Source organism: Cetorhinus maximus, chromosome 1 (assembly GCF_964194155.1).
Source record: "Cetorhinus maximus chromosome 1, sCetMax3.hap1.1, whole genome shotgun sequence".
Lineage (NCBI taxonomy): Eukaryota > Metazoa > Chordata > Chondrichthyes > Lamniformes > Cetorhinidae > Cetorhinus > Cetorhinus maximus.
This window is the reverse complement of record NC_135879.1, coordinates 159,567,739-159,590,790: the sequence shown is the minus strand read 5'-3', so window position 1 is coordinate 159,590,790 and position 23,052 is coordinate 159,567,739. Positions and strand designations below refer to the sequence as shown.

General features: G+C 42.2%; 2 protein-coding genes across 2 annotated transcripts in view; one reads left to right on the top strand and one right to left on the bottom strand.

Moving 5' to 3' along the window:
- The window catches only part of srek1ip1 (SREK1-interacting protein 1), a 36,378-nt gene extending 27,931 nt beyond the window's left edge, over positions 1 to 8,447 (bottom strand). Inside the window, exons 1-2 of the mRNA XM_078548963.1 lie at positions 8,225 to 8,447; positions 1,976 to 2,023 (exon numbers count right to left, since the gene is read on the bottom strand). Of these exons, the coding sequence (XP_078405089.1) occupies positions 1,976 to 2,023; positions 8,225 to 8,237 (61 nt within the window). The 5' untranslated portion in view covers positions 8,238 to 8,447. The remainder of the gene's footprint in view (positions 1 to 1,975; positions 2,024 to 8,224) is intronic.
- Positions 8,448 to 8,490: 43 nt separating this feature from the next.
- cwc27 (CWC27 spliceosome associated cyclophilin) overlaps positions 8,491 to 23,052 on the top strand; it is a 304,456-nt gene continuing 289,894 nt past the window's right edge. The window contains exons 1-2 of the mRNA XM_078548949.1: positions 8,491 to 8,785; positions 16,749 to 16,845. Coding sequence (XP_078405075.1) covers positions 8,744 to 8,785; positions 16,749 to 16,845 — 139 coding nt within the window. The 5' untranslated portion in view covers positions 8,491 to 8,743. The remainder of the gene's footprint in view (positions 8,786 to 16,748; positions 16,846 to 23,052) is intronic.

Genomic DNA, 23,052 nt, shown 5'->3' with positions numbered 1-23,052 from the left:
ATAACCTAAACAATACAATTTCGAGGGGGATGCAAGAACAAAGGCATCTGGAAGTGTATATTCACAAATCTTTGAAAGTGGCAGGGAAAGTTAAGAAGGCAGTTAAGAAAGCATGAGCGATATTTGGCTTTCTAAATGGGAGCACTGAATAAACAAAAAACAAGAAAGTAATTATAACCTTTACAAATCTCTGGTTAGTCCTGAGCTGGAGTACAACGTTCAATTCTGGGCACCATACTTTAGGAAGGATGTCAAGGCACTGGAGGTAGTACAGAGGAGGTTCACCACAGATGAGGGAGTTCAGCTATGCTGAGATTGAAGAAGCTGGGATTGCTCTCCTTAGAGCAATGACAGTTACAGGGAGACATGATGGTCTAAATGGCCTCTTTCTGTGCCGTAACTTTCCTATGGTTCTAGGTATTCAAAATTATAGGGGTTTTGGTAGTTTCTCTCTACTTGCTCTATTTCCTCTGGCATGTAGAGCATAGATTTAAAATAATTGATAAAAGAACTGGAAAGGAAATGAGAACAAATTTCTTCACACAGAAGGTTGCTAAGATTTAATCCAATTCCATAGAAACTTTTAAAAACGCAATTGGACATGTACTTGAAAAGGACTAATTTTCATGGTTATGAGAAAAAGGTTGGAGTGTGGGGCTAAATTGGACAGCTCTTTCAAAGAGTTGGAAGAAATATGATGGTCCAAATGGCCTCTTTCTATGCTGTAAGCTTCTATGAAACCAAGGCATCATATTTCCTCTCGGATGGAGATAAAAATTCCTCTCTTTTCCCTTCTCCTATCCTTTGTCTCTCTCTCTATCCCTCCCCTCTCCCCAATCTCCCTCTCCTTCTCTTTCCCTCTGCCAATCCTCTCTTTTTTCCTACTTCCCTTTTTCTATTGCCTTGCTTTCTCTCCAACTTCCCAATTCTCCTCCTCTCCCTATGACCAAATGAACAACAACTTGTAATTAGCACCTTAAACATTACAAGAGCTCCCAAGACATTTAACAACAGGGATTGGATTAGAGTGCTGAAGATGCTGAGGATGAATTCGGTTCTAAGGAGACTTTTGAAGGGCAGAGAGGTGCAGCAAGACATTAAGGTTTACAGAGGGAGTTCAAGTATATTTGAGGTGAAATTGCACCAAATTGCATTGTGAAAATTTTAGAGGTTCCAAATTCCAGAAGTAGAACATTGAGCCTAAATGATTTATTTTTCTGTACTATAGGTAGTTTTATTGAAAGATATTGGTGCTTTTGGGTAGCTTGGAAAGTGCCCATTTTATTCACAAACAACAACAACAACTTATATTTACTTAGCACCTTCAACATAATAAAATGTCCCAAGGTGCTTCACAGGAGCATTAAAAAATAAAGTAAGACACCTAGCCAAACAAGAAGATATTAGGTCAGATGACCAAAAGCTTGGACATAGAGGTAGGTTTTAAGAAGTACCTTAAAGGAAGAAAGTAAAGCAGAGAGGTGGAGAGGTGCAGGGAGGGAATTCCGGAACTTGGAACCTAGCCAACAGAAGGCATGGCCACCAATAGGGGAGCAATTATAATTGGAAATGCACAAGAGGCCAGGATTGGAGGAGCGCAAATATCTTGGAAGGTTGTGAGGTTGGAGGAGGTTAGAGGGAGGGAGAGGCAAGGCCATGGATTCAGAAAAACCTATGCTGTGGCAAATCTACAAATAGATTTAAAATTGCAGAGAACTAGAATGCTAATTGTTTTTCAAAAACAGTAAACTTTTGCTTGCAATTGCAATGATCAGTAGAAAATGTTTTGTTCCTTAGGAAAAATAACATTTATAGTACAAGCAAAGGAAAATATCAGGAAACCCAATAAAACTTAACACAGGGACAGTGAAACACTGGATTATATTACCTTGCTGTTGGTCAGAAAAATTTTAGTTAGCAAAGTGCTGTCTTTGTGAATAATGGTAGCTAAAAATTTCTAATGTTTGCTACTTACGATATCCACATTTCTTGCATCCTGCTCGGATATTATCCTTATTTGGACCTGAAAAAATGTTTTTAAATTAGAACTGATACATAATAATCTTTCTGGAACACAATTTGTTACATTGTACATTTATACTTTTTCAATATTGTCATTTAGCATTATGATACAAGGAAAAATGGCTCAGATTTTGCAATGATATCAAGCAAACTGATGCATAAAGTATCTCATTGGAGTGTGCTTGGAATCAAAAAACAGTTTGCAGGCATTTTTATGAGGGTATACTTACAGAACTGCAAGGGTACAATTATCAGGAAAGGCAGAACAGACTTGAACTTCTTTCTCAAGAAGATTAAGAATGATAGTTTCTTTATTTAATTAAACTTTTATGTCTTATATAAAATTAGTTGTTCTTCCTTAAGAGAAGACACTTGTAGAACTGTTTTGGGTTGGTGACCCTAGACCCAACCCTGTGTAACCTTTGTTAGTTTACATAGCGTTACACAGATGCTATAGCAGAGAAACATGCCATTTGGCCCATGTTGTCTATGTCAATGTTTATGCTCTACATGAGACTCCTCCCACCATACTTCATCTTACCCTGTCAACAGCATTTTTATTCCTTTCTCTCTCATGTATTTCTTCTTAAATGCATCTATGCTATTTGCCTCAAATACTCCACTTACTAGCAAATGCCACATTTTCACCACTCATAATGAAAAGGTTTTTCCTGACTTGTTTTATTGGGCTTATTAGTAACCAACACATTTATGACCACTACTTTTGGATTCCCCACAAGTGGAAACATCCTCTTTATGTCTACTCTATTAAACTCATCTTAAGATCTCTAACAAGTCACCTCAGTCTTGTCTTTACTAGGGGGAAAAAAGATCCGGCCTGTCCAGTCTTTCCTGATTGTTGTAATCTCTTAGTTCTGGTATCATCCTTGTAAATAGAATCATAGAATGGTTACAGCACAGAAGACAGCCATTCAGCCCATCATATGCAAGAGCAACTCAGCTAGTCTCACTCTATTACCCTTTCCCTGTTGCTCTACAATTTTTACTCTTCAATTGCTTATTTAATTTCTTTCTGAAAACCACAAATCTTTTTTTTATATAATTTTCTCCTGTACTTTTATGTCTTTTCACTATATGGAGCCTGGAACTTTGCATAGTACTCCAAGTGTGGACTTGGTTTTCATCTAAGGTCAAGATAACTTTTCTGCATTTCAATTCTATTCATCTAGAATCAAACTCCAGTGCTTTCTTTCCCAAAAATATACTTCATTTGTAAAATTTATAAAAGTACATTATATGATAGTTCAAGGATGACTTACATAAAGTTCAAACGAGATCAGTTTCTACCAATACAGTACATGACACCCTGAGAACCTCACTACACTTGCAATTACAGCTTATATTTACAATATCCATTCCATGTCAAACATACAGCCCGAGCGGTTTTACATGGTTTCCAACCCCTCAGTGTGCTCCAGCGGGAGGATGTCATGTTACAATCTAGTTAGGGACTAGTAACTTTTTGTTTAAAGTAGACAAAGTTTGAAATTCTAGTTACCCACAAGATTCCGTGGTTTTAACCAAATAAAATAAACTCTACTATACAAAGTCAGAAAAGTAAAACAATCTGCAGTATCTATCTTATACCCTAACATGCAGAATTATGAGGTAAATATGAAGTATCAGGCAAACTGTGGTCAAACACACCACACTGCACAGCAAGTGGCAGATGCAACCAAGAGAAATCCCACAGATTTCTCAGCAACCCACCCAGATGTCAATGACCACTGTGAGTTACAATATCTTGTTAAAATTTTGTCTCCCTCATGAGCGATTTTAACTCCTCACTTTCAAAGATTTCGCTTCCAAATTCCCTCAAAGGCCGCTCTGACTCAGATTATCTCATTGACTGCTCACCTCTCAATGGTTCAATCTCTTCTCCTGAGACTGCATTCCAGGGGATTCACAAAACTGTACTCCAGCCTCTAATTACTGGTACAGATCGCTGGCCTCGCTAAGCTGGCACTGCTTCGGGTTTCTCCGAACTCCAGTCTCTTGGTTGCACTGAGCTGTAAATGGCTCCCAGGGCTTATCTGAGCCCTAACTACCTGGCACGGAACCAGTGATCTTCTGTCACCTTCTCAGCTCCCCAGGACTTCGCTGCGCCTTAACTGCCTGAGCCTGCTAACAGTTCACAAGGCTCCTCTGTCAACTGCAAACCACACCAGGTCCAAACTGCAACTAACTCCCTCTCCCAGCAAACACAAAAGGGTTGTAACTAGAGAACCGTCAGAAGCTCCAGCTATCTCCATGATGACATAGCCTTTCAGGGTTCAATGAATACTTTTGAACTAATTTAGCTTTAACTTCCAAAACAAAACATATCTCTGGACTGAACTTCTTTGCAAGCAGCGTAGACATTACGTCTCCAGTTCTCCAGCTAAGTAAGCCCACCTGCTGTTATGGGATCTTACCTTTCCAGCTGTTAACTCCTTAAGTCAATGTAGCCCCAACCATTTAAGTGTAATGGGCTCCAAGCTGCTTTGGTTGCATTTACCTCATTTTCCTACAGTTAAACTTTAATCTTCCCAGAACTAAAAATTACCTCTCAAATATTAACATAAACCATGAACTAGATACTCATCCCACTTGGATGGTGGCCTTTTTCCCATTGTGTCTGTGCGGCAGCCGTCCAAAGCTTTAGTGTGTCCCTCAGCATGTAGTCCTGGACCTGGAACGTGCTAGTCTACAACCCTCCTTCGCACTGGAAGACTAACAAGTTTTGGGCAGATGAAAGAGCACCTTTCACTGAGTTGATGGTTCTCCAGCAGCAGTTGATGTTATCTCCATGTGTGTCCCTGAGAACAGCCCGTAGAGCACAGGTTCCCATGTTACGGAGTTGCTTGCGATGAACCTGGACAAAAACCACTGCAGCTTTTTCCAGACCTGCTTTGCAAAGGCACGTTACAGGAAGAGGTGGACAACAGTCTCTTCCACACCTCAGCCACCTTGAGGGAAACATGCAGAGGGTGTGAGACCCTGTCATGGAAGGAAGATCTGATGGGGAGAGCTCTTCTCACAACCAGCCAAGCCATATTTTGATGTTTGTTCGAAAGCTTTGGCGATGAGGCAATCTGCCAAATGACTTTGATGGTCTGCTCAAAGAACTATCTGAGGAAATCCACTATCACATAGGAGCAGGAGTACGCCATTCAGCCCACTGAGCCAGCTCTGCCATTCAATACAATCATGGCTAATCATTCATTTCAATGACTTTTTCCCACACTATCCCCATATCCCTTTGTCACTGACAGATTTCTAAATACCAATCTCTGCTTTAAACACAGTCAATGATCGAGGTTCCACAGTCCTCTGGGATAGAGAATTCCATAGATTCACAAACCTCCAAGTAAAAAACTTTCTCCTCATCTCGGTGCTAAGTGGCTTCCCACTTATTTTGAAATTGTGTTCCCCGGTTCTAGGCTCTCAACCAGGGAAAACATCTTACGTGCATCTACCCAGTCTATCTCCTTAAGTATTTTGTAGGTTTCAATGAGATCACCTCTCATTCTTCAAAACTCTAGATCTCCCTTTCTTGCAGGGCTTCAAGGGGGACCACTGCCTGATGGATTTGTGGTCAAACTTGTTTTTCTGCACAAACTTTCTCATGAGGGATAGGTGGCATGGCATGGTCCAACTGAATGGAGAGTTCCACAGCAACATGGCCTGACCAATCCTTCACAACAATGGGGATAGGTATAACCCCAGCATGTAGTGACACTTGGTGTTTGTGTACCAAGGGTCTATGCACAGATTGATGGAGCCATATACCCAGGTGGCCAACAAGAGAACGGTGATGTTAGGCATTTTTCCCCCTTTATCTAGAGATTTGTTCATCATGTATGCGATTTGCTTTGGCTCGAGGCCAGTTCGAACTGGTTGCAGATGCTATCAGTTTGCACACTGGCAATGGATCTGAGAAAAGATGATGATGTCATCCAGAGAAGCTTTGATCAGTGTGTCTCTGGTGCCTGGGATTACCACCTCTCTTACATTTGCATACAGGGACCCAGAGGTAGCCCCTTACACAATTTAAAATCCACCTGACAATGTCAGTATTATAAAACTCTTTAACCTTGGTCACCTTTGTGCACAGATATACATGATCCCAGTTTACACATGACTGCAGTGCCAATGTCTACTCTGCACCAGATTTGCAAATCACTCTTGATCTATTCAATTTTTTTTTATTCTTTCATGAGATGTGCCTGCATTTGTTGCCCATCCCTATTTGCCAATGAACTGAGTGGCTTGCTAGGTCATTTCAGAGAGCAGTTAAGAGTCAACCTGTGGGTCAGGAGTCACATGTAGGCCAGACCAGGAAAGGTTGACAATCAATGATACTTTAATGGTCACCATTACTGAGACTAACTTTATATTTATGGTTTGAATTTAAATTCCACCAGGTGGGATTTGAACTCATGTCCCCAGAGCATCAATCTGGGTCACTGGATTACTATTCCAGTGACATTACCACTACGCCACTTCTAAGCCCTTCTGCATACGAGAAACTTCATTGTTGCCAAAACAAAATTTAAATCAACCACTGACAAGGAGATCCAACATTGGATAAGCTGCACCAGTTCAGCCTTCTACAAACTACGACAGCAAGTGTTTGACAACAAAGACCTCCGCATCATGCTCCACAGATTGGACGCTGGAACGGAAGATGATCTTGGAGGCTTCTGCTGTAAACAGCCTGCTGGCTCTTCACCTTCTGGGGATCCTCCTTGACATAGACCCTCATCGACTGCAACAGGAGCATATTCTGCAAGTTTTCTGGAGTTGGGACATTTCCCTTTGATTCTCTCTAACCATCTGAGTACCCTTGTGAATGAAGAACTGTTTGAACCCCTATCCCATTTAGATTCTTACTTTCCAAAGAGTGTTTGGCCTCTATCAAATACACCACCTCACTATATCTATACAGAAATGAATGTGAAATTTTCATGCTTATTCTACAAGTTTATTAAAAGTTTTACTGTATTATGTTGCAGTAATCCTCAATGTTAACTATACGCCTCAATTTAGCATTGTCTGCAAATTTTGATATCATATTTCTGATTCCTGAATGCAAATCATTTATGTATATACTGGTCCCAGCACCAATTGCTGTGGAGCATCAGTCTGAGTAACTACTGTTAAATCCCTACTGTTAATAGTGAGTTTTCTATTCATTCTGTTACTTTCTCATAGAAATAAATAAGGTTGGTTAAATGTGACATTAACTTTTGAAATCTGTGCTATTCGATTTCAGATCCATTATTGGCGGTAAAATCCTTAACTCTTCTGTTAGGGAGACCCTCAGGATCAAGGATGACATCTTTCAAATCCGGTTCGATGGGTTCTGAGATGGCTGATAAGTTCAGTATGTGATCTGCATACTGTATCACATGAGGGGCAGGAAGTGCTTGGAGGGTTGGATAACTGTTTGGAGGTTTGTGCGTTCTCTCCGACACCTCAACTTTGTCTCTGCATGGTTCCAATGAAGTCTCTTGATGTGTTCGGTGCCCTCCTGAGTAAACTTTCTCCAGTTTGGTTGGTCACAAGCAGGGGCTCCTCTGAGTCAGTGGTGATGTTAGACCTCTTCAGGGATGCTTTGAGGACATCCCTAAAGCATTTCCCTTGTCTTCCTGGGAGTTTCCTGCCATGATCAAGTTCCAAGTAGAGCTGTTGGTTAGTGTAAGGCATATGGATGACATGTCCTGCCCAGGAGCTGATTTTGAGTGATTAGTGCCTTGATGCTGGGCAAGTTGGCTTGGGAGAGGACGCTGCTGTTCGACCACCTTTCTTGCCATTGGACTCTTGCGAAGGCACCGCTGGTGGCACTGCTCCAGTGTTTTGAGGTGTCTGGTGTAGGCTGTCCAAATTCCTGAAGCAGATATGATTGCCGGGATAACTGCTGTCCGAGTCATACATGAACCAACTATTGCGGCCGGGGCGGGGGGGGGGAGGATTGTATAAAGAACTGTACATTTTTTCCTGATAATTGACCTGAACGCCGTTTCTATTTCCTATCTACCCATCAGTGACGTTTTGCTGCTTCAAATACTGAACACAAGATTCCACTAGAGTCACATTTGCCACCGATTGATCTATGAAGCACTTCTGAAGTTTAGATTTCCTCCCCCTTACATTTCTGAAAGGAGTACAAGTTATTATATTTGATATATTCATTCACCTGAAAAAGCCATTGAAGAGTTCCATTCGTCTCTAATTCCAGAAAACTCCCAAGTACGCTTGCCGCTCTGGTGCACCGTTTATTATCTTCCCACCAACCACATTTCTGACTCCATTTGTAACCGCAATAAAAAAAATCAAACGTCGTCAATAAAAATAAATATTAGATTTAAACTTTCCTTTCAAAATTGTACAAGATATTTTAAATCCTCTCGTAACAGTTAATGTCTCTATTTGTGCGTCAATGACATGGGGCCGTTTGCTTTCGGGACGGATTTTGCCGCGAGCCAAGGCGGATCATTCCGACGCGACGGATGAGACGCGTAGATCAAAAAAATAAAATTTTCGCGGGGACGCAGGTTCCTAGTGGAGCCGAATAACTGGATGGTCTGGAAACAACGACTTCATAGACAGGCTTTTTTCGTGTGGTGAGGGAGGCCCGCCTGGGTTCCTGGGATCGGTAACCGTAGCGCGAGCGCGTTCCTGGTTTTAAACCGGGCTCGCGTTCTAAACGACCGCCATGAGCAACATCTACATCCAGGAACCGCCGAGCAGTGGCAAGGTAAAGACATCTCTACAACTTGGGGCAACAAGCATACCAGTTGGTGTCTTCATGTGAGGGGCAATGCGTGTAAATTAATTCAATAACAAGACCATTTGACCAATGGGACTAGTTTCTTCTACAGGCCACGTCCAAATGGTCATGTACTTTGTCTAAGTTACTTTCTTGAGGGAACATTTCCTGTTTGGAGAAAGGGGTGTAATGCAAGGCTAAACAGCTGGAAAACTTGCGCAAGAAAAACCCAAGATGACTTGGATGGATAATCTCGGAAGTGGACTGGCCTCTCTCTAGGACAGGCAGTAAGGGCAGCCGAGAATAGAAATCAGTGGAGAAAGATTGCTCGTAGTGCTGCCAACCCTTTGAACGAGGAGATGAAATACAAGACCCCCTGTACACATCATTTTGTTGCTTGGGCACAGGAGATGTTACTGGAAGGATGGAGTAAGAAAGACCTGCATTTAGATAGTGTCTTTCAAGATGTCCCAGTTACAGTCAGTGAAGCACTTTTGAAGCATCGTCACTGTTAGAAAGTAGGAAATGTGGCCTCCAATTTTTTTCGAGGGAAGGTCCCACAAACAGCAATGTGATATTGACCAGGTCAACTGTTTTAGTGACATTGGTTGAGGGATAAATATTGGCAGAGGTAGCAGGGAGAACTCTGCTTTTCAAAATAATGCCATGGGATCTTTCATGTTCGCTTGAGTATCAGTTTAATGTCTCGTCTGAAAGGTGGCACCTCTGACTATGTAGCACCCCCTCCATATCACACTGAACTGCCGGTCCAAATTTTCTGCATTAATGCCTAGAGTGAGATTAGAACCGGCAGTGTTCTGACTCTGAGGTGAGACAATTAGAAGGGGTAAGAGAGAAGGTTGGATGGAGAGAGATCAGTTGTAGAGGGTTGAGAGTTTCATGTAACAATGGAGATTATCTCAGTTTTATTTGATTTGGACAATATCAGACAAAACCAGGCATATATTTGTGAGACACCTGGTCTCAAATCAAAGTGTAGTGACTTTGACTGCTATTTCTGAGACCTTTATGAAACTGGCAGATCCTTGTCTAATGGGTAAAGACTTCTTGGAGAGTTGGGGCGCTGCTCACTTGAGAGGTAGGCTCAGTTTCTTACAGTGTCTTATTTACATATCAAGATGCCTATCTGGGTTTTAAAATTGAGCCTGCATAGCTTTGAAGGGTTACTATAGTGTATTGGGACTTGTTTAGAAAACAGAAAATTGCATCTTCATTGTTTTCACAAACTGAGTGTAGAAAAAGGCATTCACACTGAAACCTGCATGCATGGTTACATAGAGTGTACAGCAGTCCTGGCACTGGTAGTGTTGGCCTGGATTATGGGCTCAAGTCATAGAGTTGCTTCTAATAATTGCTACGTAACTAAGCCTATGCACCGTGAGTTTTCTCTGTGTTCATTTGCATGTGTGTTTTGGCTGTAGCTCCTGACCCAAGCCCGTCACTTCTACTTGCATTTTTTCTCCCTTTTTGTTTACTTTTCTCTTTACCCTCTCCTAGATCCATCTTTCCTGATATCATGCTTCCTTTCATTTCTCCCCTCTCAACTACTGTCCTCTAAAATCCCTACCCCAACCCTTCAGTACTCCTTGACTTTCCTACTCTCCTGTCTATCACAGGCTTGACTCCCTCTTAGATAAGCTGGCAGTTTCCTCCTGTGCTGATCTTGGCATCTTCTAAAGGACTCATTGAGGCATTCATTGCTGCATCTTTTCAAGCAGCAACCCCAATTGCCCCATCCTACTCGCTTGCCATCCTTCCCACCTACTGTGCCTGCTTGTGGTTATCTCACCAGTATGTTTTTCATCCAACTCACCCCTCCTAGTGCTGACCCTGCAGATGCTGCCATTGGACCAATGAACTCCTTTCCTCTCTGAATCTCCCAGAATGTTCGTTCACTTGCGAACAGGTCCTTCCCATCCTTGAATTTATTGTGGATGATTGAATTGATGTCATGTCTTGATGGAGACCTGGCTATGGGGTGATTCCACCTTTCCCCTGGAAGAAGCCTCCCTGCCTGATTATACCTTCCACCACTTGACCCACCCAAGCCATCATGGTGGCACTTATTACCAAATCAGGCCTTGGTCTGTCCCCCTACTCTCCTGGCATTTTCCCTTCATTTGAGCACCCCTTGTTCCACCCCGCATTCCACTTGACTTCATCTGAGAGACCTGGGTGTTCTCATACAAAGAACGCAGAAAGTTAGCATGCAGGTACAGCAAGCAATTAGGAAGGCAAATGGCATGAAGGCCTTGCTACAGTTATACGGGAGTTTGGTTAAACCAAACCTGGAATACTGTATGCAGTTTTGGCCTCCATATTTGGGGAAGGATATACTTGCATTAGAGGCAATACAGTGACAGTTCACTAGATTGGACCCTCAGATGAGAGGGGTGCCCTACGATGAGAAGCTGAGTCAAGTGGGTCTATTCCCTGGAGTTTAGAAGAATGAGAGGCGATTTAATTGAAACATACAAAATTCTGAAGGGGCTTGATAGTGTAGGCACTGAGATTGTTTCCTCTGGTTGGGGAATCTAAAACATGAAAGGGCATAATCTCAGGATAAGGGGCCAATCGTTTAGGATTGAGATGAGGAGAAATTACTTCACTCAAAGGGTTGTGAATCTTTGGAATTCTCTACCCCAGAGGATTTTGGATGCTCTATCATTTAATACATTTAAGGTTGGGATTGTCAGATTTTTGGGGTCTCAGGGAATCAAAAGATATGGGGAGTGGGTGGGAAAGTGGAGTTGAAGCCCAAGATCAGCCATGAAAAGGTGGAGTAGGCTCAGTGGGCCATGTGGCCTTCTCCTGCTCTGATTTCTTGTGTTCTTGTGACCATCATCTCCTGTAATTCCTTTAAACCTGTTAAATCTCTCACCTTTTTCAGTTCTGATTCTCTTTTCACGGATGCTGCTTGATCTACTAAATATTTCCAGTATTTTTTTAATCTCTCGACTACAATTTCAGTAACATAATCACTATGCAACTGTACCTGTCATTGAATTGTATAATTATGGTAAACCATAAAATCCATATTTAGAATGAGGTAACTTACAGAAGATGTGAAATCTAGAATTTTCCTTAGACTTTGTTAAAATGTTTTATCAATTAGTGGATGGGGGAGAGAATATTCTGAACAAACCGCTCGTACTTGGAAATTTATCTTGTTTTAACATTTTCAGTTTTAACTTGAGTAAATCTCGAGTCAAATAACATGATAATGTTTGTGTTTTAAAGAAAAGTTTTTTTACATCATTACTATTTCTCTTGTGACAGTAGTGACTTTTGGTTGGTATAATTGTAACTTTACTGATGGAGCAACAGCATTGGAGCTTTGCTGAAAGGGGAATACTGGTTGGAGAATCTGTGATACAGCGCACTCACTTTGAATTTGATGCCCTGCTGGAAGCACAGAATCATTAGCTTTATTGTAACTTTACATGGGTGCAAGAGTCCACCAATACATTGCTGAAGTGGCCATTATTCATTTTAAGCTATCAGCCAATAGGTAGCCTAATCCTTTGTCCATACAAGGGTCAGTGAACAGAAATCTGCAATAGGAAATGTACAACGTGTGTGATATTTTCCCCTTCTCCCTCCCTCGACTAGGGTTTTTGGGCTAGTTTAGCACCCCAGTTGAGGTCATTTTATTTAAAATGGACCAGTGGTCAAACCTTTGTGGTCCGTGTTGCTACTCTATACTGTTTGCTTACTCACTTGGCCTTTGGCATAATATGTTTTACCACATTTCAGCTCTTTAACATATTGGCCTCTATTTTGCAATGGAAATAACAGTGATGGTGACAGCACTCACTCTTATTATGGAATAAATTGAAGTCACTCCTAAAGTCTCCGTATGACAGTTAAGTCTGGAAATCCGGAAGCTGGAGTACAAGTTTCCCTGTCCATCCACAAGCTTCACTTCACTAGTACCTTGCCGATAGATTCAACATTGAAATCCACGTAAGGGTGTGAAGGTGCGGTTTGCTAGTTATCCATGAAGCACACCAGAAAAATTTAGGGCTGGTACTTTAGGGTGTAAATTAATTTTTAACGGTGTGATAAGTCTTAATTACAGCCAGGCAATCTTTCTGGTTCTGAAGTATGGATTCTCATTTCTTCAGAATTTAATTATTGTTGGAGATCTAATATTTTTAAATTAAAATGTTTTTCTGCTTTCTATCACTTTATCTCTCTCTCATAATCTTATCTTTCTTTCTCTCTATTTCATCTTCTCTACATGAGCTTACTATGAATTCAATATTCTAACTTAAACTTCCTGGTTTAGAGTCTCCACGTCTCAGTGAGGATCTTTCAATCTGATAGAAGAGTTACGCTGTGGTTTTCCCTGCTCACGCTCGCTACAGATCCCTTTTAGAGGGCACAGTGCTGAAATGATCTCCTGGAATCCTAAATTACCGCTCAAAAGCCAGTGAAAAGTCTGTTGGCAGCTGTATGCTCAATGAGGGGCGAGTGCCATTGCTTCGCCGTTGACTCCAAAATCCTGCCAATATATTGAATCAGGGAGTATTAGGCAATTATGAAGTGCTTCTTAATTTAATAATTGTCTTGAAAGAAGAACTAAGAAGAATATGGTACAGAAATTTCAATTTTGATTCAGAATGCAATCCTAGGTCCCAAAGAGTAACCTAACAAATGATGTGATATATTAGAGCACTATACTCAGTAAAATCTTGATGAGTCAAATCCCAGGAGAACGCTTCCAAACCCATGTTAAGCATAGCTTTGTAATAGCCGAGGAGGGCCCTTTCTCATGTGAATGCGTCTCTCTGGAACCCGATATGCCTACAAACGCAGCCTATGTCAAGAACAATAGATTCAAGTATCAAATGAAAACACAATAAAGCAGTAAATGTGAGAAAAAGTGTTTATTCAATTTGTTTGCACCTTACAATGACCTGACATTGAAAAAGAACTGGACTTAGCTCCAGAAAAACTCGGTAATCTTTTTCTGCTGAGCGTGCTGTTTTCGGATGTGCGTGATACAGTTTGCCATGTTGTCAATGCAGTTATATATTAACGACAGAGATAAAAACAAAAAGCTAAAAGCTACTGCGGATGCTGGAAATGCAAAACAAAAACAGAATTACCTGGAAAAACTCAGCAGGTCGTTGACAGGGCCCTCAACCGTGTCCGGCCCATATCCCGCGCATCCTCCCTCACGCCTTCTCCTCCTTCCCAGAAACATGATAGGGTCCCCCTTGTCCTCACTTATCACCCCACCAGCCTTCGCATTGAAAGGATCATCCTCCGCCATTTCCGCCAACTCCAGCATGATGCCACCACCAAACACATCTTCCCTTCACCCCCCCGACGGCATTCCGTAGGATTCGTTCCCTCCGGGACACCCTGGTCCACTCCTCCATCACCCCCTACTCCTCAACCCCCACTTATGGCACCTCCCCATGCCCACGCAGAAGATGCAACACCTGCCCCTTCACTTCCTCTCTCCTCACCGTCCAAGGGCCCAAACACTCCTTTCAAGTGAAGCAGCATTTCACTTGCATTTCCTCTAACTTAGTCTACTGCATTCGTTGCTCCCAATGCGGTCTCCTCTACATTGGAGAGACCAAACGCAAACTGGGCGACCGTTTTGCGGAACACCTGCGGTCTGTCCGCAAGAAAGACCCAAACCTCCCTGTCGCTTGCCATTTTAACACTCCGCCCTGTTCTCTTGCCCACATATCTGTCCTTGGCTTGCTGCATTGTTCCAGTGAAGCCCAGCGCAAACTGGAGGAACAGCACCTCATCTTCCGACTAGGCACTTTACAGCTTTCCGGGCTGAATATTGAATTCAACAACTTTAGATCTTAAACTCCCCCTCCCCCCATCCCCACCCCGTTTCTCTCCACCCCCTTTTTTTTTTCAATAATTTATATAGATTCTTCTTTCCCCACCTATTTCCATTATTTTTAAATCTAAAACTAAAACCTTGATAGTCTGTCCACCCCACCCCCACTAGAGCTGTACTTTGAATATCCTGTCTTCCATTCTTAATTAGCACTTTTCTTAGACAAATATCACCACCTTCAACACCTCTTTGACCCTTTTGTCTGTGACATCTTTTGATTATCTGCTCATCTCCACAATCACCACACCCTCAACGTCTCTCTCCCCCCCCCACCTTAAACCAGTTTATATTTCTCCCTTCTCCTAACTATGCTTCAGTTCTGCCGAAGGGCCATGAAGGCTTGAAACGTTAACTGATTTCTTCTCCGCCGATGCTGCCAGACCTGCTGAGTTTTTCCAGGTAATTCTGTTTTTGTTTTGTTATATATTAACGATTTGGACATGAACGATTGGGAAATTTGCAGATGACACAAAAATTGGCCGAGTAGAGGATAGTGTAGAGGATAGCCATAATCTCCAAAACCATATAGATGGGTTAGTGGAGTGGGTGGTAAAGTGGCAGATGGATTTTAACATAGAGAAGTGTGAGGTCATACATTTAGGGAGGTCAAACAGTTACAGGGATTACACAATAAATGGGAATATACTAAGAGGGGTAGATGAAGTGAGAGATCTTGGCGTACAAGTACACAGGTCCCTGAAGGCCCCAGTTCTAGTAGACAAGGTTGTAAAGAATGCTCTCCTTCATTGGCAGAGGTATAGAATATAAAAGTAAGGATATAATGTTGGAATTGTATAAAACACTAGTGAGGCCACGACTGGAGTATTGTGTGCAGTTCTGGTCACCACATTACAGGAAGGACGTAATAGCTCTGGAGAGAGTGCAGAGGAGGTTTACAAGAATGTTGCCAGGATTAGAGAAGTGTAGCTATGAGGAGAGATTGGATAGGTTGGGGTTATTTTCCTTAGAACAAAGAAGGCTGAGAAGTGACTTGATTGAGGTGTACAAAATTATAAGGGGAATAGATATAGTGGACAGGATAAAATTGTTTCCCTTGGTGGAGAATTCTAGAACCAGGGGACACAGATTCAAGATAAGTGGCAGAAGGTGTAGGGGGGACATGAGGAAGAACTTTTTTACGCAGAGGGTAGTGGGTGTCTGGAATTCGCTGCCTAAGTTGGTGGTAGAGGCAGAAACTCTAAACTCTTTTAAAAAGTACCTGGATCTGCACCTTAAGTGCTGTAAGCTGCAGGGCTATGGGCCGGGTGCAGGAAGGTGGCATTCGAAAGGGCACCTGGGTATCCTCGGGCTGGCATGGACAAGATGGGCCAAATGGCTTCCTTCTGTGCTGTAACTTTTCTATGGTTCTATGGTTCAAACATGTTTTCGTGCTACAGTGTGAAATCCCGGAGCATCTCTACGGCCTTTGTGGCACTGGCTCAGGCTGCATTGAACCATGTTAGTAGAGCTTTATCAATGTCGGGATAGGCAGCTGTTCTCATCCTCCTCCTTGCTGGAGAGAATGCCTGTTTGTCGAACTGTTCCAAGATGTTTACTTTGTGTTTCATAATGGTGGACAAACTTGATGGTGGAATCTCCCACTCCTTTGCGATGTCCACTTTCCATTTCATGCCATAGTTTTCCACTTGCTGTATCATCATCTCCTTCTCTCCAGTTGACAACACATTTAACTTTCTCACAGGTTTAGCCATACTCTCAGGTTTTGCACATCCTTTCACAGGAAGATCTTGATGTCATATGATGGTTTTTCCAGCGCTCCATGATGTTGTGCTCTTGAGGTCTAACTTCACTCTAGTCGGCATGGTTGTATGACAAGTTTGGACAAGTTTGGCTAATCCACTGTTACCAGTGCGGAATTTCGGCTCACCATGGGCATCTTTCTATGGGATTTGCAATTCTGCCGGCAGGAATGATTGCCAACTTTTACATAATCAGTATTTTGTGTCATCCGAGTTTGACTCCTCGCGATTTCACTGTAATGTTGATAAATTGGAGATCAGACCATGTTCATCATTGTGGAATTTTACTTTTCAGGTTCTTTTGAAGACTACAGCAGGTGACATTGATATAGAGTTATGGTCCAAAGAGGCACCAAAAGCATGCAGAAACTTTATCCAACTCTGCTTGGAAGGTATTTTTCAAAAATTGCAACAGTTATCAATATGGGCAGCTTTTTTCCCCCTATTTGGTAAAGTGAAGCAAAGGTTTACTCTGATTACATTGTTGAGGATGTGTTTGATATTGAAATCAGGATATTGCTGGTGTTAATTTTTGCAACCCTGATGACTATTACTGGTAATATCAATTTTTATGCACAAATTGTTTCATCAGATGAATCCCTAAAACATTTATTAAAATAGTTCCTGATAACATGAGTAATGATGTGTTCCTTTAAGTATAATTTTTGCAACCATCTTGTGCCGTCAGAAGGACTGTACCACTGAAGGAGGCTATTTGGTCCATCAAATCTGTGCAGATTCTTTCAAAGAACAATTCATACGTACATACATACATGCTAATTAGGAGTAGGAGTAGGCCACTCAGCCCTTCGAGCTTGCTCCACCATTCGATAAGATCATGGCTGATCTGATTTTTAACCTCACCTGCACATTCCTGCCTACCCCCGATAACCTTTCACCCCATTGCTTATCAAGAATCTCTCTACCTCTGCCTTAAAAATATTCAAAGATTCTGTTAGTTAGTTAGGTCCACTCCTTTGCTCTTCTTCAAATATTTTTCTGCTTCATGGGGAGATGGTTGTGGAGTAGTAACATCACTGGACTAGTAATTCAGAGGCTCAGTGTAATATTTTAGGGACATGGGTTCAAATCTCAACACAGCAGCTGGTGGAATTTAAATTCAATTAATACCTGGAATATAAAGTGAGTCTCAGAATTGGTGACCATAATAGCTATCATCAATTCACCACAAGTCTCTGTTTTCTATCTCTTAACCAATTTTGTACCCTTGTTGCTTCTGCCTCTTTTATCTCATGGGCTTTAATTTTGCTAACCAGCCTAATATGTGGTACTTTATTAAATGCCCTTTGAAAGTTCATATGCATGACATCAACTGCATTATCCTCCTCCACCCTCCCTGTTACCTCATCAGAAAAACACAGTCAAGTTAGTCAAACATGTTTTGCTCGTAACAAATTGTGCTGACTGTCCTTCTCTAGTCTAAGTGGTTGTTAATTTTCTCTCGGATTATTGTTTCTAAAGCTTCTCTGCCACTGTTAAACTGACTGACCTGTAATTCTAGGTTTACCTTTCTCCCATTTTTTTGAACAAGGGTGTTACACTTGCAATCCTCCAGCCTTCTGTAACTAAGGAGTATTGAAAGATTGTGGCCAGCACCTCCACAATTTCTACCCTCACTTCCCTCCTCAGCAACTTAGGATCCATCCTACCTGGGCCCAGTTGCTGTCAGTTTTAAGTGCTGTCAGATTTTTTGGTTTTCCCTCTTCATCTATTTTTATCTTGTCTAGTATCCCAACAACCTCCTTATTTACCATTGCTTCAGTCCTCTTCATTGGCAAATACTGATGCAAAGTGCTCATTTCATACTTCAGCTATACCTTCTGCCTTCACCAATAGTCCTCCAGGTTGGTCTCATTAGGCTGCACCACTCCTCTAACAAACTTTGTACTGTTAATTTGCCGTTGAAAGACCCCTGGGTTCCCTTTTTATGTTATCTGCCAAGCTATTCTCATGCTGTTTGCCTCTCTTATTTTCTTTTTCACTTCTCTGTACTTTTTATATTCAATCTGATTCTCCCTTGTATCATCCAAACTGTGCAATCAAACTAAATTTTTTTGTCACTGAGCAACCAATGGTGGGCAAAGGTAGATGAGGATAGGTAAAGGGTTAGAGTCAGTGGAACAAAGTATTTGGGGGAAGATTTTGTATTGGAGAAAATTTCAGAGGTAGGATTTGAGGATGGGTTTTGGACAAGTTGGAGGGCAAAGGAGAACATTGCAATTGTTGATAAAAACAAAAAACTACTGCGGATGCTGGAAATCCAAAACAAAAACAGAATTACCTGGAAAAACTCAGCAGGTCTGGCAGCACCGGCGGAGAAGAAAAGAGTTGACGTTTCGAGTCCTCATGACCCTTCAGCAGAACTGCTGAAGGGTCATGAGGACTCGAAACGTCAACTTTTTTCTTCTCCGCCATTGTAATTGTTGAGTCTGGAGGTGATAAAACAAATTACAAGGGCTTCAGCAGTGAGTAGTTTAAAGTAGGAATGGAAGCAGGTGATATGAAAGTAGAAGTAAGTGATATTTGAGATGGAGTGGGTATAGGCAACTACAACAACAACTTATATAGCACCTTTAACATAATAAAACATCCAAAGGCACTTTGCAGGAACTATATAATGTGATATTAGGGCAGATGGCGAAAGCTTTGTCAAAGAAGTGGGTTTTAAGGAGTATCTTAAAGGAAGAAAGAAAGAGAATTGTAGAGGCTAAGGGTGGAATTCCAGAGCTTAGGGTCTTGACAGAACTAGATGAGCGCAGGTTCTTGGAAGCTTGTGAGGTTGGAGGAGAGTACAGAGATAGTGAACAGCAAAGCTATGGAAGCATTTGAAAACCAGGATGAGAATTTTACAATCGAGGCGTTGCTTGACTGGGAGCCAGTGTAAGTCAGTAAGAACAGGGGTGATAGGGGAATGGAACATTGTGTGGTTTAGGACACAGGCAGCAGAGTTTTGGATGACATCAAGTTTCCTGATAGTAGAATATGGGACGCTGACCAAGAGTGCATTGAATTTAGTAAAATCTAGAGGTAACAGAGGAATCAAATGAGGGTTTCAGCATCTGAAGCAGGTGAAGTTGGGTAATGTTATGGAGGTGGGAATGGGTGGTTTTGTGACATCACGGATATGTGGTCAGTAGCTCATCATAGGGTCAGATGTGATACCAAGCAAACAGTCTGGTTTAGTGTCACAGTTGCCAGGGTGAAAATAGAGACGGTAGCTAGGGAATGGAATTTTGCGTGGGGACCGAAGACAATGGCTTTAATTGGCGGAAATTCCTGCTCATCCAGTACTGGATATTGAGTGAGCAGTCTGATAACTTAGCGCCAGTGGAAGAGTTGAGAGAGGTGGTGGTGAAGTAGAGCTTCTTGTTGTCAATATACATTTGCTTTCGGATGATGTCGCCAAAGGGTAACTTGTAGATGAAAAATAAGAGGGTGCCAAGGATAGAATCTTGGGGGACACCAGAGGTAACGGTGCAGGGGCAGAAAGGGGAGGCACTGCAAGTGATACTCTGGCTACAATTGGACAGATAAGAATAGAGCCAAATGAGTCCAGCCCCGCCCAGCTGGACAACAGTGGAGAGGTATTGGAGGAGATGAACCAGGTCAGAGGCTGCTGATAGATCAAGAAGGACAAGGAGGAATAGTGAGCCTTTGTCACAATCACGTGGGATATAATCTGTGACTTTGAAAACTAGGGATCAACACTAAAAAAAAATTGCCTTTCCAGCATCACCCAAATGCTGACAAGAAATACAAAAAGGAATGAACAGGGTAGTTAGACTGAACAGTCTGGTTCAACCTCAGATAGTGGCTGGGGAAGGGATGGTGCTGGTGGCAAGAGAGTGGAATTTGTGGTGAGAGGCCAAAAACTGGCTTTCTTCTTCCCACTGTTCAACTGGAGAGAGTTACATCTCATCTGTGGACTGTTTGGATAATGCTGGAGGAACTTTGGCTTTCAGAATAAATCAACTCAACTCTTGGCACCAGAAGAGATTTTTTTTTGACTTGGATCTTCTCAAATCTTCTCATCTTATATGTTATGGTGAAATAAAGATATAAAAGGCCACAGATCCATTCTGTAAAAAGAAAAAATATTTACTGTTGTAAGTGTAGACCTTACATTGAAGTTAAGTAATTTTGCCTATGTTTTTTTATTATTCTTTCAATGGATGTGGGTGTCGCTGGCCAAGCCAGCATTTATTGCCCCTCCCTAATTGCCCTTGAGAGGGCGGTGGTGAGCTGCCACCTTGAACCGCTGCAGTCCATGTGGTGTAGGTATACCCACAGTGGTGTTAGGAAGAAAGCCCTCTTCAGTTTTTATTGGCCGCCAGAAACAGTTTGACACCATTTAAATCATTTTCAGTGTCTTTGCTGCTTCTTGTTTTTGCACGAAGGGCAAAAATAGGGTTGTGTTGACCAATAACACAGGCAGCTTTGTGTTAGTTGTTCATGATGTGGGATGTGCCAGATTTTGTGATGGAGGTGAGGTGAGAGTGACTGCCCTTGACATCAAGGCAGCATTTTACTAAGTAATCAAGACATCAAGGAGCCCTAGCAAAACTGGAGGCAATGGGAATCATGGGGGGCGAGTGGGGGGAGGGGGAACACTCTTCGCTGGCTGGAGTCATACCTTACACAAAGGAAGATGATTGTGGTTGTTGGAGGTCAGTCATCTCAGTTTTTGGAAATCACTGCAGGAGTTCCTCAGGGTAGTGTCCTAGACCCAACCATTTTCAGCTGCTTCCTCAAAGACCCACCTTCCATCACAGGGTCAGAAGTGGGGATGTTCGCTGATGATGCACAATGTTCAGCACCATTTTTGACTCCTTAGATACTGAAGCAGTTCATGTCCACATGCATCAAGAACCGATATGCAACTCGACTCCATATACCCACCTTTGATCCACGTCCCTTAACACCTTTGAATAACAGAAATCTATCAATCTCTGACTTAAATCAAACAATGGATCTAACATCAATTCCCATTTGCAGAATAGAATTCCAAACTCCTAACATGCTTGGGCTGACAAGTGGCAAGTAACATTCGTGCCACACAAGTGCCAGGCAATGACCATCTCCAACAAGAGAGAATCTAACCACCACCCTTGACATTCAGTGGCATTACCATTGCTGAATCCCCCACTGGGGGTTACCATTGACCAGAAACTGTACTGGACTAGTCATAGAAATACTGTGGCTACAAGAGCAGGTCAGAGGCTAAGAATCTTGCGGCGAGTAACTCACCTCCTGATTCCCCAAAGCCTGTCCCCCACCTATAAGGCACAAGTCAATAGTGCGATGCAGTACTCTCCACTTGCCAGTATGACTGCAGCTCCAACAACACTCAAGAAGCTTGGTGTCGTCCAGGACAAAGCAGCCTGCTTGATTGACACCCCATCCACAAACATACACTCCCTCCACCACTAATGCACAAGATGCACTGCAGGAACTCACCAAGCCTCCTTGGACAGCACCTTCCATACTCATGACCACTGCCATCTAGAAGGATAAGGGCAACAGACTTATGGGAACACCACCATCTGGAAGTTCCCCTTCATCCTGACTTGGAAACATGTCACTGTTCCTTCAGTGTCACTGGGTCAAAATCCTGGAACTCCCTAACAGCACTGTGGGTGTACTTACACCTCATGGACTGCAGCGGTTCAAGAAGGCAGCTCACCACCACCTTCTCACGGGCAATTAGGGATAGGCAATAAATGCTGGCTTAGCCACTGACGCCCACATCCGATGAATAAATAAAAAGAAAAATCCCTCCTGTAATTCGAGCAGCCTATGAGCACAGGGAGTATTATTATGCCTATAGTATACTTTGCTGGGGAGTGCAAAATTTAGTGAAACAAGAGCATAGAAAGAGGAGTAGGCCATTTAGTCCTTGAGCCTGTTCTGCCATTCAGTGAGATTATGGCTGATATGCAACTTAAATCCATATAACTGCCTTTGCTCAATATCCCATAACACCTTTGGATAACAAAACTCTATCAGTCTCCGACTTAAACCTAACAATGGATCTAGCATCAATTGCCATTTGCAGAAGAGTTCCAAACTTCTAACATGCTTTGTGTTGAGAAGTGTTTCTTGAATTTATTTCTGAAAGGCCTGGCTCTAATTTTTAGACTGCGCACTCTAGTCCTGGACTCCTCAACAAGCAAAACTAGTTTCTCCTTATTGGCTCTCCTTAATACCTTGAAAACTTGGTTCAAACTTTCTAAATTCCACTCAACACCATCACTTCATGTAATTCTAGTAATTTAACTTGGGCACCTAGGTATCATTCTGGTAAAACTGTGCTGACCTCCTTCTAAGCCAATATATTCTTCTTAAGGTGTAATGGCCAGAACTGCTCAGTACTCCAGATATTATCTATCCAGGGTTTTGTATAGCTGAAGCATGACTTTGCATGACTTGTGCTCTAGTTCTCTAGATGTAAAGGCCAGTATTCCATTAGTCTTTTTGATTATTTTCTGTACCTGTTCATTTTATTTTAATGATCTCTGTACCTGCACCCCAAGTCTGTTTGGATCTCCACTATTTCCAGCTTTTCTCCATTTTAAAAT